Below are 13,909 nucleotides of genomic sequence, written 5' to 3' on the forward strand. Positions count from 1 at the left end.
CACCATCTTAGACCAGACTTGCATTTGGACCAAAACACTTTTATGCACTTTAGGAAAGGCCAGTCTGTGTTGGCAGAAACCTCTCCATTACCATCACATTGAGCACCAGTGCACCCCTGAGCTACATGCTCAGCCTGTACCTGTTCATGCTGCTGACATATGACTGCACTGCTAAATCCAGTTCAAACAGAATGAAATTTGTTGATGACACAAATGGCTGACATAATCAACAATGACTATGAGACAGTGTACAGAGATGAAGTAAAATGGTTGGTAGAATGATGTGAGCACAACTTGAGTCTCAATGTGGAAAAAACCAGAAGAGAAGATTGTGGAATTTAGGAAGCTGCACGCTGACCACTCCTCACTACACATACACGGCTCTTCCATGGAGAGAGTTAGGAGTATCAAGTTTCTGGAAGTACAGTTAACAGACAATCTCACCTGGTGCCTCAATACCACCTCTAAGGTCAAGAGAGCACAGAAGGGTCTCCACTTCTTGAGAAGATTGCAGTGAGTGAACCAACACTCACACCCCATTTTATCTAGTTTTTAACAGGAGCACCATCAAGAGCGTTCTGACCAGCTGCATAATCATCTGGTACGGGAATTGCAAGGCATCTGACCACAAGTCCCTACAAAGGATTGCAAGGACTGTTTCGATGATCAATGGGGTCTCTTATCCACTCGTTAAATATTTATCAGGAGAGAAGTGTACGCAGGGCCCTCAGCATTGTCAATGATCCCTCCCATCTGTCCAACAATCTCCTTAACTCTCAACCATCACATGGGAAGTACTGTAGCATTAGAACAAGAACTGTTAAAATGGGAAACAGCTTCTTCCCCCAGTAAGACTACTGAACTCCCTGCCACCACCCAAGTCTCATCACATATGAAGCGCCAGGAGCCTTACACTGTTTACTTTTTAATTTGTATTGTGTATATACACTTCTATTATTTGTGGTAATATTACTTTATATGTTATGTACATGAGTTATATGTAATGTGTTATGCATCCTGATCCGAAGGAACAATGTTTCATTTAGCAGCACACTGCATACAGTTGAATGGCAAAAAATCTGAACCTGAAGTCCACAGTATCATGTGATATGGATACATTAAGACATCACTATTCCCCATCTCCCCCCCCCCCCCCCCCCACCACAAGTTCCCCAACTTTCATGACTTTCTCTTTGGTGAATACAAATGAGAATGAGTCACTTAAGACCTTGCCAATTTGTGACTTCACACAGAAACCACAATGGATCCTTAATGGGATCTATTAGATACTTTGAAACATTCTTTAAACATGTAGAAGCCAACTAAAGTTATTAAACAAGTCTAAGCTTAATTTTCCACATTCATGTAAGAGATATATAACCAAATTTTACAATTTGAATAGAAGATACTTACTTATTCTCAAAAGTAATGAAAACCGAATCTTCAAACACATCTTTGACAAATCCCTAAAAAAAATACAATGACAAGATATTTTAACCAACTCACTTGTATAAAAAGATTGCCAAGTCAAATGGATTGCTAGATTATAAAAAGTTATTACTTGCAAAATTGATTGTAATACCATACTTTAAATTCATTTTAACATTTAAAAAAAAAATCACAGAAAAGGAGAATGACTTTGATTATGTTCCATAACACGGATACAAATGAAATGAACATTGATTGAACATAGGAAAAGATCAAAGGAAGTTCGGTATAAAGTTTATTTGCATTAAATTCTGAGAACAGACACAGAAGTGGTAAAGTTGATCACAAGTATGGCTATTTCAGTAACATATACAAATAAACAAGCTGCATTCACTTCCCAGCAGATTAAAAGAGTAGCACACGTAGGAAGAGAACATTCTTGAAAACATTCATGCTTCCACACCACAACAAAACTACAAGCAGTCCCCGGGTTACGAATGAGTTCCATTCCTGAGTCCATCTTTAAGTCGGATTTGTATGCAAGTTGGAACAGGTACATCTGGTATTATTTAGCGTCAGTTAGTCAAACGTTTGTCTTAGTATATAGTATACATTTTACCTTTCTAGGCATGTAACACTTAAGAAATGTATGTATTTCAATAATTAAACCACTGTGTTGCTTAGTAATAATTATAACTTTCATCAGGGCAGGGCCCTTCGCATGCTCCATTATTCTCACTTTATCCTTTGCTTGTATCCTTTAAAATGTTACGATCATTGACCGACTGCAGCCTAACATTGTTCCAATGACTGATGGCGTTTCACCTCTTTCTGATCACTTTATTATTTCCACTTCATTTTCAATTATGATCATTTTCCGTCAACGGAACAGAAAACTGCAGATTCAGCAGCAGCTGCGGGTCCTAAAGTCCACCCGTACGGAGCCAGGTTAAATGGGACAAGTGCGGGCGGTGCTGACTAGAAGTGTGTGTGTGGGGGGGGGGGGGGGTCAGGGTGAAACTTGCTAAGAAACATTTAAGCCAAATACAAAGTTATACACTCAACACCATGTTAACGGCAACAACTTAGACGGCGTTGTGATCCGACTTAAAATGGTGGACGGCATTCTTCTCCCTCCGTTCGTAAGTATGAGTTGTTCGTAACTCAAGGACTGCCTGTACAATAATCTATTTTCCAATCTATCCAAAATCCCCAAGTTTTGCCACATGGGTTCTTTACCAAAAGACACCCACTCCTCCAACAATTTTGTTTTTCCTCCAGATTTCCATATTTAATCTCATGTCTCTTCAATTCAATAAATTCACAGGGAAACTTTTCTATACTATCGTCCATCATCATTCAGGACATTGAATATAGAAATCAGGATGTTTTGTTTCAGTTGTACATGATGTTGGTTAGGCAGCATTTGGAATATTGTTTTCAGTTCTGGTCACTCTGCTAGAGGAAATTTGCCATTAAGGTAGAAAGGATCCACCTCCCTGCTGTACAACTCTGACCAGGCAAGATATTTTTAAAAAGTAGTGAATGCAAAGTCCCTACCAGTCCAACAAAGTCTTTATTTGAAGGTGTCAAGTATTACTGTGCAAAATTGGCAATGGGAACACATGATAGTACAAACCCCATTTCCAGAAAAGCTGGGATATTTTCCAAAATGCAATAAAAACAAAAATCTGTGATATGTTAATTCACGTGAACCTTTATTTAACTGACAAAAGTACAAAGAAAAGACTTTCAATAGTTTTACTGACCAACTTAATTGTATTTTGTAAATATACACAAATTTAGAATTTGATGGCTGCAACACACTCAACAAAAGTTGGGACAGAGGCATGTTTACCATTGTGTTACATCATCTTTCCTTTTAATAACATTTTTTTAATCGTTTTGGAACAGAGGATACTAATTGTAGTAGATTTGCAATTGGAAATTTTGTCCATTCTTGCTTGATATAAGACTTCAGCTGCTCAACAGTCCGTGCTCTCCATAGTCTGATTCTCCTCTTCAGGATGGGTCATACATTTTCAATAGGAGATAGATCTGGTCTGGCAGCAGGCCAGTCAAGCACACGCACTCTGTGTCTACAAAGCCACGCTGTTGTAGCCCGTGCAGAATGTGGTCTGGCATTGCCCTGCTGAAATAAGCATGGACGTCCCGGGAAGAGACGTCACCTTGATGGCAACATATGTCTCTCTAAAATCCTAATATACGCCTCAGAGTCGATCCTAATATACGCCTTCACATACATGCAACTCACCCATGCCGTGGGCACTGATGCACCCCCATACCATCACAGATGCTGGCTTTTGCACCTTTCACTGATAACAATCAGGACAGTCGCTTTTCATCTTTGGCACGGAGAATTCGACACCCGTTTTTTCCGAAAATTAGCTGAAATGTGGACTCATCTGACCACAGCACATGGTTCACAGTCTTTCGGTCCATCTGAGATGAGCTCGGGTCCAGAGAACTGGCCGGCATTTCTGCATAGAGTCGATGTATGGCTTCCTCCTTGCATAATACAGTTTCAAGTTGCATTTCTGGATGCAGCGACAGACTGCGTTAAGTGACAATGGTTTTCCGAAGTACTCCTGAGCCCAGGTGGCTATAATTGTCACAGTAGCATGACAGTTTCTTAGGCAGTGCCGCCTGAGGGCTCGAAGATCACGCGCATTCAACAGTGGTTTCCGACCTTGCCCTTTACGCACTGAGATGTCTCTGAAATCTCTGAAGCTTTTCACAATATTATGTACTGTAGATGTTGAAAGACCTAAATTCTCTGCAATCTGTGTGTTGGGAAATGTTCCTTTTGAACTGACTAACAATTCTCTCTCGCATTTTGGCACAAAGGGGTGAGCCACGACCCACCCTTGCTTGCAAAGACTGAGTCTTTGATGGACGCTACTTTTATACCCAGTCATGATACCTCACTTGCTACCAATTAGCCTGCTTAATGTGGAGTCTTCCAAACCGGTGTTACTTGAATATTCTGTGCACTTTTCAATCTTATTTTAACTCTGTCCCAACTTTTGTTGAGTGTGTTGCAGCCATCAAATTCTAAATTTGTGTATATTTACAAAATACAATTAAGTTGGTCAGTAAAACTATTGAAAGTCTTTTCTTTGTACTTTCATCAGTTAAATAAAGGTTCACGTGAATTAACATATCACAGATTTTTGTTTTTATTGCGTTTTGGAAAATATCCCAACTTTTCTGGAAATGGGGTTTGTAGATAAGCCCCCTATTAGGATGAGCTAGTCCAATCACAAAGGAAGTAAAGAAAATTGGAAAAAATGGTTCACATTCTAAGTTCATGGAGCTGGAAGCAGCCATGCTTTCAAAAGTTCTGAAAAGAAAACTATTTTTTTTTAAATCAGATATTTTTCCTTCCACTTATATGGGGCTTCAGTTGGGTAAGGGGGTCAAAGACAGAAGTCAGTAAGATAGTGGGACAGAGAATTCAAATCACAAGCAACTGGAAGCTCAGGGTCACGTTTGTAGGGGCAGGAGCAGGAGTCCAGTGTTCGGAGTCCAGGCCAAAGTTACAAAGTGTATTTATTATCAAAGTATGTATCTAGTATACAACTCTGAAATGTGTTCAAAGAAGACATCAAACATCAAAGACACAAAGAAACAAATTATGCAAACGGCAAAAAAAGCAAATATCACACAATATTATCAAACTGCTGCGTCCTTCAAATGGTCTAGGACAGTGGTTCCCAAATATGCCCCACAGGGGGGGGGTAATTTGATTTTTAAGGGGGGCAATTCGAGAATGAGTTATTAACAGTGAATTTTTTTCTAGTAAGTCTGTGTGAGTATGAGTGTGTGTGCGAGTTAATACATATGTGTATATATAGTATGCATACATAAAAATACTTGTGTGTATGTACATGTGTAATTGCGTATGTACTGTATATATAGTGTATCACCATCATTACAACCATCAAATGGCTTTCATAATTAAATTAATGAATTGACTGATGTAGGAAGGAACGAATGAACAAGTCCAAACGCGTAAGAAACTCGTATGAGGTCGCGCCAATGCTGCTTTTTGCAGTAGCTTTCGGTTCTTGGTGGTGTGAAGGTGTGTACATTGCGTCATCTCTTTTAAACGGTGTATCTGTCTTTGTATGCTGTAGAAACGAATTGGCATTGTTTTATTTATTTATTATTATTTTTTTAATATCACTTAATGTTCTTTTTTTAACAATTTCTTAGTAATTTCATCCTCAGAACTTTAACAGTCCTTTGGTTCTTTTATTTTTCTCTTTCATGAATGCCATGTTCTTTGGAAGCTTGTTTAAACCAAGTTAATGGTCTTTTAGGCTTCCTCCAGGTGAATAGGAGTTCACTTTTTGAATAATAAGAATTATATATCACCACAGGGGACTTCAGGATTTTAGAGGTGATTAGGTGGGGCATGGCCAAAAAAAGGTTGGGAACCACTGGTCTAGGAACATTCAGTATAGTTCAGTTCAATTTAGCACCGTGTTGTTCGTTGACTGCAGGCTGTAGAGACAGTCCATATCGAAGCACCCCAATCAAAACCATGTAAAGTAGCAATAAAAAGAGTAAACAGAAACATATATAAGAATCAGAGTCCTCTAAAAACAAATCCAATTGACAAGCTGAGCCGATCAAACCTTACTCAAGACATAAGACTCCTGCACCATCTTCCAGCAGCAGCAAGCAGGAGGGAGAGAGACACCAGTCAAACACAGACAGGACTGAACACCTGCCCGCCCTTTGCTCTTGTACTGGGTTTCAATCTTGCTCGACGCTTTAATCGGCAAGTAATAGAGCTGATCAAAGGTTTGCACTCCATTTAGCCACACACTCCGTTCTCAACCACGCCAAACTCCCTCAGAGGATGCAAAGCGCCAAATCACTCAGTTGCCCCAAAAACACATCAAAATGCAAGTTACAAACTCCAATATATTTAAAATATATTGAGTAGTTAAATGAACTGCCTGCAAGACATCGCCATTGATCGCTGGTACCACATTAACTGTTTAGAGAGCACGCCGCAGTCAGTGATCTTGAAGGTGTGGTCAGCACGCAATGAAGAGACAGGAGATCCTCGGGTTGGTGAGTCTTGTTGTGGTTTTTCGTGCCTTACAAATGACCAAGAGACGCAGAAGATTCTTCAAGAAGGGTTAAACTTTAATTTGCAAATCAAAGCTGAGACAGTCATTGAGCTAGTCGCTGATTGCCCCCCCCCCCCCGCCCCCCATCCCCGGACACAGCATTTTTTATAGCAATCTCCTGGTCCAGTTGCATTAGCATATGTAATCGATCTATAGTTGCGTATTACACGTACCTCACATACATCATGTCCCTTTTTTTCCTATCAATTGGCTTAATCATGTTTTAATCTACATCTCTTAGCTACTTCTCATTAACACATCATTGTCTTCTACATTTTTAGGATATATGCATAGCAAATAGCAAGCTCTTTCTGTAGCTACCTCTCATTAACACACCATTGTCTTCCACATTCTTAAGATACATGCATAGCAAATTTCAAAACTGACTTCATAGTTTTAAATTGACTTCATAGTTTTGGTAAATTTATACTAGAGAAAGACTAAGAGTCTGCGCACAAAAGCCCCAATAAACTCAAGCACTTATTCCCAAATCTCGGGTTAAACTATAATTTTCTGCGCCAAGACCTCAAAGTATTCTCTCCCTGTTACCCTGGGCCGCTGAGCCAAAAACCTGTCCCTATGTATCTGAGACAGGGAAAAAGACTCAGAAGCCCTTACAATCTACTCCCACACTGTCGTTTTGCTCCTGTTCATCCTGCAGGTGCTGTAGGCTGTAATGATACATGTTTGGTGTTTCTTTCTCCACTAAGCTTGTTTCAGTAATTGCCACGAGCATCGGAAATTGTTTGGTTGCAGCACGCACTGCAAGAGATTTGAGACAAGGAAGAAAACAGCACAGCACAAACGCACAGCTCAACAATATAATACTGAGTTATTGCTATTTTAGTCAGCCATGCTCCCCATCCTCCGAGTCTACTTTCTAACCAATCAAAGAACTGATGTTCAAATCCTGCATTCTGTTTGACCTCCGTCCGCAGATTCTTTAACTTTTTCATTGCTCCGGTGAAAGACCCTTCTGGGCTAGTATTGTTCGGTATGAAAGTGCAGCATTGTTCTCCAAACATTACACACACACACCCTTTCTCTGCCAAAAGCCAATCCAGTACCTGTCTGTTTTGCCACGCCACCCTGCTAGCTGCATCTAGCTGTTGCCCTAAGGCCTCCAGTGCATCATCGGTGTAGTTGATGAACCTCTGTTGATTGTAGTATATATAGTTTATCCATTCTACATTTTTGCTTACCCCTATCACAGGTATGATAGTTTTCCAGCCTGCATCTCATGCCATATCGCCGCTTTTTCCTTCTCGTATTGTTTTTTTTCCTCCTCATTATCCCAAACTTGGACTTCTCCCTGCATGTTTACTGTTCCCGTCAGCAGGGGGCACTGCTTAGGGGTTCCTTCCTCATTATAGGGAGGGGGTTTTTCCTGTTTCTTTCGCATCTGGGTACAGAGCCGAAGCCAGCTTCTCACCGTACCCTTCTCTCTCTCTAACAGGCTGTTTCTCCAGCCCCTTAGAGTTTTCCTCGCTTGTAATCAATATTCTACCTGTCCTCCTCAGCCTTTCTCCCTCCGTTCTCAAGAGTTTTAGCACTTCCATTTCTCGTTCTCTTTTTTGCTCTCTTTTCTTAGATTTATCTTTTGATTTGTAATTTTTAATTAGTCCTTCCATTTCTTCACACAAACTTACATCAAACGTTCCTTCTCTTGGCCACTTTGTGACCAGGTTTTTGGTTCTTTTTTCCCATTTCTCTGAAGTTTTTGTGATCTCACATTTATTTATCGGGAATTTTTTGCTCAGAATCTCTACTGCCGTTCCTTTACCTGTCATGTTATTCTCTCTTTTAAGGTATTTCAGAGATTCACAGTTTGTTTACTTCTATGGTATAATCGATACTCCTCATATTCCTTTTCCTCTCTCAAGTATTTCATCCGTTCAATCCCTTCTTGCATTTCTCTCTGTACCTGTTCTATCTTTATCCTTTCTGCCTGTATCTTGTGTTAGAACCGCTGTGACATAACCCTCCTGTCGATTGGATACATACAAATGAAAAACCTTCTCGTAGTCAGGCAAAGCTAATGCTGGTGCTGACTGCAATTCCTGCTTAATAGTATTGAAAGCTATCTCCGCCTCTCCAATCCACTGTAAGCCGTTCTTCAAATTTGTATGTCCTGCTTCTTTCATTATCTTTCTTAAAGGTGCCACAATCTCAGCATATTCTCCTATCCAATCTGAGCTGTACCCTGCCATTCCCAAAAATGTCATCATCTGCCCTACAGTCTGGGGTTTTGGGGCCTTAGCTATTGCCTCAATCTGATCTGGTGCTATCGCCTTCACTCCCTTGGATATTACCCTGCCTCAGTACTCCACTTGCTGCGTGCAGAATTGCAGTTTCTTTTTGGATACTTTATGTCCTCCGTGCGCTAGCTTCTCTACCAGAGTTATAGTGTCCTGCTTACACTGTTCCTCACTGTGGGAGCAAATCAACAGGTCATCCACATATTGTAACAATCTACTTTCCAATGGCATGCCCTCTAGGTCTGCCTTCAATACCTGATTAAAAATGTGTGGTGAATGTTTAAATCCTTGCGGCATTCTGGTATAGGTATACTGAGCACCTCTGTAAGTAAATGCAAACAAATACTGACACTGCTTGGCCAGAGGAATGCTGAAGAAAGCCGAACACAAATCGATCACTGAAAAGTAACTTGCTTCTGGTGGAACATTAGTCAAAAGCGTGTGTGGGTTGGGGACTACCGCTGGCCAGTCCTCTACCACATCGTTTACCGCTCGCAAATCATGCACCAATCTCCACTTAGATTTATCTGCTTTTAAGACCGGCAACAATGGGGTATTGCATGGACTGTTTGTTCTTTTAAGCACTCCTATTTCAAGCAACCCCTGCACTGTCAACACTATTCCCTCTTCTGCTTCTGGTCTTAGAGGGTATTGTGGTCTCCTGGGTGGAATTGCTCCCCTTTTCAGCCTTATTTCCACCGGACTAGCTGTTTTTATTTTCCCTACATCCGTGTCATGCTGTGACCACAGAATAGACGGCAACTCATCTAACCTTTTATCTTTCTGCTGGCCTCTTTCCTTTCCCAGCACGGGCATGTGTGGTTGGGGAGTTATTTCGACCTCTCTCACTGTCCCTACCATATCTACACTTATCATTATTTTAATACAATTGTTGTCTTCTGATATCCACACCTCTGGCGTGATTTTCCTCCACACTGTTACGGTTTCAGCACTCTTAACTAAAGGTCCTAAGTCTTTAGACTGATATCCCTTATTTACCAACAACGCTACGTGGGGCGCAGCCTCCGGTATCCTGTACCATTTTTCTAAAAAGGTGTTCCACTTAACTTGTAAAGCTGCCCCTTGCTTTCCAATTATCACAGCCTCCCCTTCCAGGTGCTGCTGGGTACATGCCTCCAGGTGCCATCTCTCCTCTAACTCCCTGTTCTGAGTCTCGCCAAAAATCACTGTACAATGTAGCTCAGATTTGGGCATTACAGCCCTGGGTAATATAGCCTGCACGCCCTTTTTCCATTTTTCCCAGATTTTCTGAATCTGGTCTGCAATGTCTCCTATCCAAAAGACATTAGCCTTCTTGTCTTCTCGCACTATCAATTGAGCCCCTGCTCTTTCCACACTCAGCCCATTTCTGGTGCATTCTAATTTTAATTCCAGTTTCAACAAGGCATCTCTGCCTAACAAATTAATCAGAGTTCCTTTAAATACTAGCACCGGCAAAACAATTTATTTATTTCCCATTCTCAACCGCACTGGAGCCGTGCACTGTGTTTTCCCGGAGAACCCTACCGTCTTAATAAACTTTCCTGACATGGGAAGGTGAAGGGCATACTGTGGCTGTACGCAAGTGTACGTGGCTCCAGTATCTATCATCATTGATGTCAGTTGCCCTTCTAACATAACCTGAACAATGGGTTCCTCATCTGCCTCCCTTGTTATCATTGGGTAATGTCCCTTCCCACTCAAGTTCTCAGGGCAACCTCAGTACCTTGCATAGGGGTTCACAGGTCCGCTTGGGCCGGTGGGGGCTAGTCCTTGGCTAAACTTTAGTTCCCTTCTTATCAGTTCCTGCTGGTGTATGACAGGCCATAGTATAAATGGACAATCTCTTCTCATGTGACCTGGCTGATTACATTCCCAGCACAATCTCTCTACCTCTCTTTCCCACTGTCTTCTCACTGGTCTCCTTTGCCCATAGCTCCTCTGTCCCCCTCCTTGGGACTTCCAGTCCTGTCTGGGCTGTCTGAATTTAGTCTGTTCCTGATAGAGCATTTGTGGGAATGCTCCCTCAAAGTTAATTATTGGCATGGGGTTTTCCAGCCCTTGTCTTACAGTATGATCGGTCCCTCCATATAACAGTGCTTTGTCCAGCTCGATGGCCGGTGGTTGTTGGCAGCATCTTTTTGTTTTTCTCTTTTTCCTTCTTTTTGAGTTCTTCGAGCTGCATTTGTATTAACTTTCTTTGCACCTCGTCCTGCCGCGGTCGCCAATTATGTCGTGGTATGAAACGAAGGGCTGAACGGGCAGGGAAAGTAGAATAGAATTAGAGTAGAAAGTCCTCGTGGATACCGCCTTAAGAGATAAGGGTCTGAACGGACGAGGTGTTAGAATAGAATTAGAGTAGAAAGTCCTCGTGGATACCGCCTTAAGAGATAAGGGTCTGAACGGGCGAGGTGTTAAGACTATGCGTAGAATTAGAGTAAGTTATAGGAAGAAAAAGTCCACGTGGTGTTAGACTAGGACTAGGTGTAGAATTAGAGTAAATAATATTATCCAGTAAACATTTAGTGATCGATTACGTAGACATGATAAAGACAGTGAGAGGGAAAAGATACATGCTGGTAGTAATTGATCAATTTAGCAGATGGGTGGAGGTGGTACCTTCAAGAGATCAAGGGGCAAAGACAGTGGTAAAATTCCTGACAAATGAAGTGATCCCAAGGTTTGGAATACCTACAGAAGTTAGTTCAGACAACGGTTCAGCTTTTATCCAGAAAGTGGTCAAACTGGTACTACAGGCACTGAGGATAAAGCAAAGGCTTGGATGCAAACTAATCGAATAACATGCCTGACACCGCATGAGATGCTCACTGGGAGGCCCATGCCAGTGCCCCAGTGGAGAGGGCCGTATAAGGGACCTAGCTTGGAACAATTGGAAATAGAATTGAAACAATACATGCAGCAGCTAACTATGATACATAGGTCTATTTATGCCCAGGAAAAACAGAAAGAGCCGGAGACCGTACAAGGGGAAGGATGGATTAAACCAGGAGACCAGGTTTACCTGCGAGTTTTTCGGAGAAAGTGGAACGAGCCAAGAAGGGAGAGACCTTTTACGGTGACTAAGGCATCACCCACCGCAGTTCAGGTAGAAGGACGCTCCACCTGGTACCTACCACCTGAACCATTGCACAGTCCTGCAGGGGCAATCAGCGACTAGCTCAATGACTGTCTCAGCTTTGATTTGCAAATTAAAGTTTAACCCTTCTTGAAGAATCTTCTGCGTCTCTTGGTCATTTGTAAGGCACGAAAAACCACGACAGTCTCAGGTCACTACAGGCAGGAGTCATCGAAGCCAGTGATCCCCAGGTCACCAGGATTGGAGGTCCATGCAAGTCCGGAACTCAAGGCCCAAAGGTCAAACCCATTATCAACTGGAAGTTGAAAGGTCAAAGCTCCTGGTTTGGCTTGCCCAGAGATCAGAGGCATTATGTCTATGAGTCTACATGCCCAGAGGCAAATGCTCTGGAGTTGGAGTGCTCTGTGAGAGTGAGTGGGAGAGAGGGAAAGGGTGTTGTGTTGTTTCATGTCGTCATTGCTTGTATTGTTTTCATGAACATTGAAAGCATGCTATGTTGGCACTGGAATATGTGGTGACACTTGCAGACTGCCCTCTGCATATTATTTGGTGTGCTGGTTGTTGACATAAATGATGCATTTCATTGTATGGTTTAATGTACATGTGAAAAATAAATCTGCATCTAAATCAGGCAGAATGGAATGCTCTGCAAAGATCTGTGTTTTTTTTCTTTAATGGTGAGATTGCCATTAGCATTCAGAAGAACAAGTTAGTTGCCACTGAGGCTGCAGAATTTGTAGATCCCTGTACTATTTGCATATATTAATAAGGAAGCCATCAAATGCATGCCAACCCCTAACGGAACTATCATTCGCTTACTCGCCACTTTCTGTGGAGCCCTGCAAATTATTCTCCCACATGCCTCCACGATTTTTTTAGCCAACACAAAAGAATAATTTACAACAGCCAATTAACCACCTGGCTGTTGAAATGAAAGTTTGTGCAAATTATACATAAACAGGATCCAAACTTAGGATCCAACTCAGATTTCTGAAGTTGAGCAGCAACACTGCTAACTGGTGCCTCACCTCGTCACACAGTAAATTAAGCACTTTGCCACAGTGTTATATGGATGGGAGAATGGAATGGAATATAGCTCAGGACATAGTCAAGATACTGCTGAGATTGTGGGCTTGTAATGAATATTGGTTATTTATCAATCTATGCTAGTTTATTGATTCATTCCCACTTTTTCTCCATTGCAAATTATATTTTCTCTTTTGAAGGCAGTGAATAACTCAAAAATATCAGAAAGATTTTAAAATCTGGAGTGCAAACATCATACTCTAAAACTTACAGCTTTATGCACATCAAATACATCATTTCTCTTTATGTAGTACTTTTAATGCGAACAGTACACACATTTCTGAACAATTTCAATATGAAAGATCGATGGAGATCAGGTCTTCTCCTGCAAATCTTACTTCATGAATCAATCGCATGATATTAACCCAATACTAGGTTACATTAAGCTACTCTTTAAATAATGAAAGGAGGACAGGGTGCTCAGAACAGCATTTGGACAAAGTTGGCTCAGGAGATAAAGTATTGTAGCGATGTGCTACACACAGAGCTAGAAATAACGACACGCAGTCTGTAAGTTGCACTCAAGACTAGTTTATTCAAACTTTGCGGCACTGGCTTTTATACAGTTCCGTCGCGGAAATGACATTAGAGATGCACTACAAAAGTCTCTTCCCTCGTACGGCTGCTTTAGCGGGTTCTACAGGTCTTTGGGTACGCAGGTCGGGATCTGTCCATGCTGTGAAGTCGGTACGGGGGCCAGGTTGCCGAGCCTTTCGCGTAGTCTGTCCAGGACTGCTGCGGGTTCTTCCTCTTGCCCCCTTGGGGCTGGTATGAACTCTCCTGGGATGATCAGGGGCTCGGCCGAAGAGGTATGCAGATCTTCTCTGGGCGCTGTGCGGATTCCTAGCAGGACCCAGGGAAGCTCAACCACC

The 13,909-nt window shown here is 41.8% G+C and overlaps 1 protein-coding gene across 4 annotated transcripts in view; it reads right to left on the reverse strand.

Moving 5' to 3' along the window:
- fxr1 (FMR1 autosomal homolog 1) overlaps window positions 1–13,909 on the reverse strand; it is a 76,602-nt gene that overhangs the window by 52,651 nt on the left and 10,042 nt on the right. For all 4 annotated transcript variants that reach the window (XM_073041252.1, XM_073041250.1, XM_073041249.1 and 1 more), the window contains exon 2: window positions 1,414–1,466. In XM_073041252.1, the coding sequence (XP_072897353.1) occupies window positions 1,414–1,466 (53 nt within the window). The remainder of the gene's footprint in view (window positions 1–1,413; window positions 1,467–13,909) is intronic.

This window comes from Hemitrygon akajei, chromosome 3, assembly GCF_048418815.1.
Source record: "Hemitrygon akajei chromosome 3, sHemAka1.3, whole genome shotgun sequence".
NCBI lineage: Eukaryota > Metazoa > Chordata > Chondrichthyes > Myliobatiformes > Dasyatidae > Hemitrygon > Hemitrygon akajei.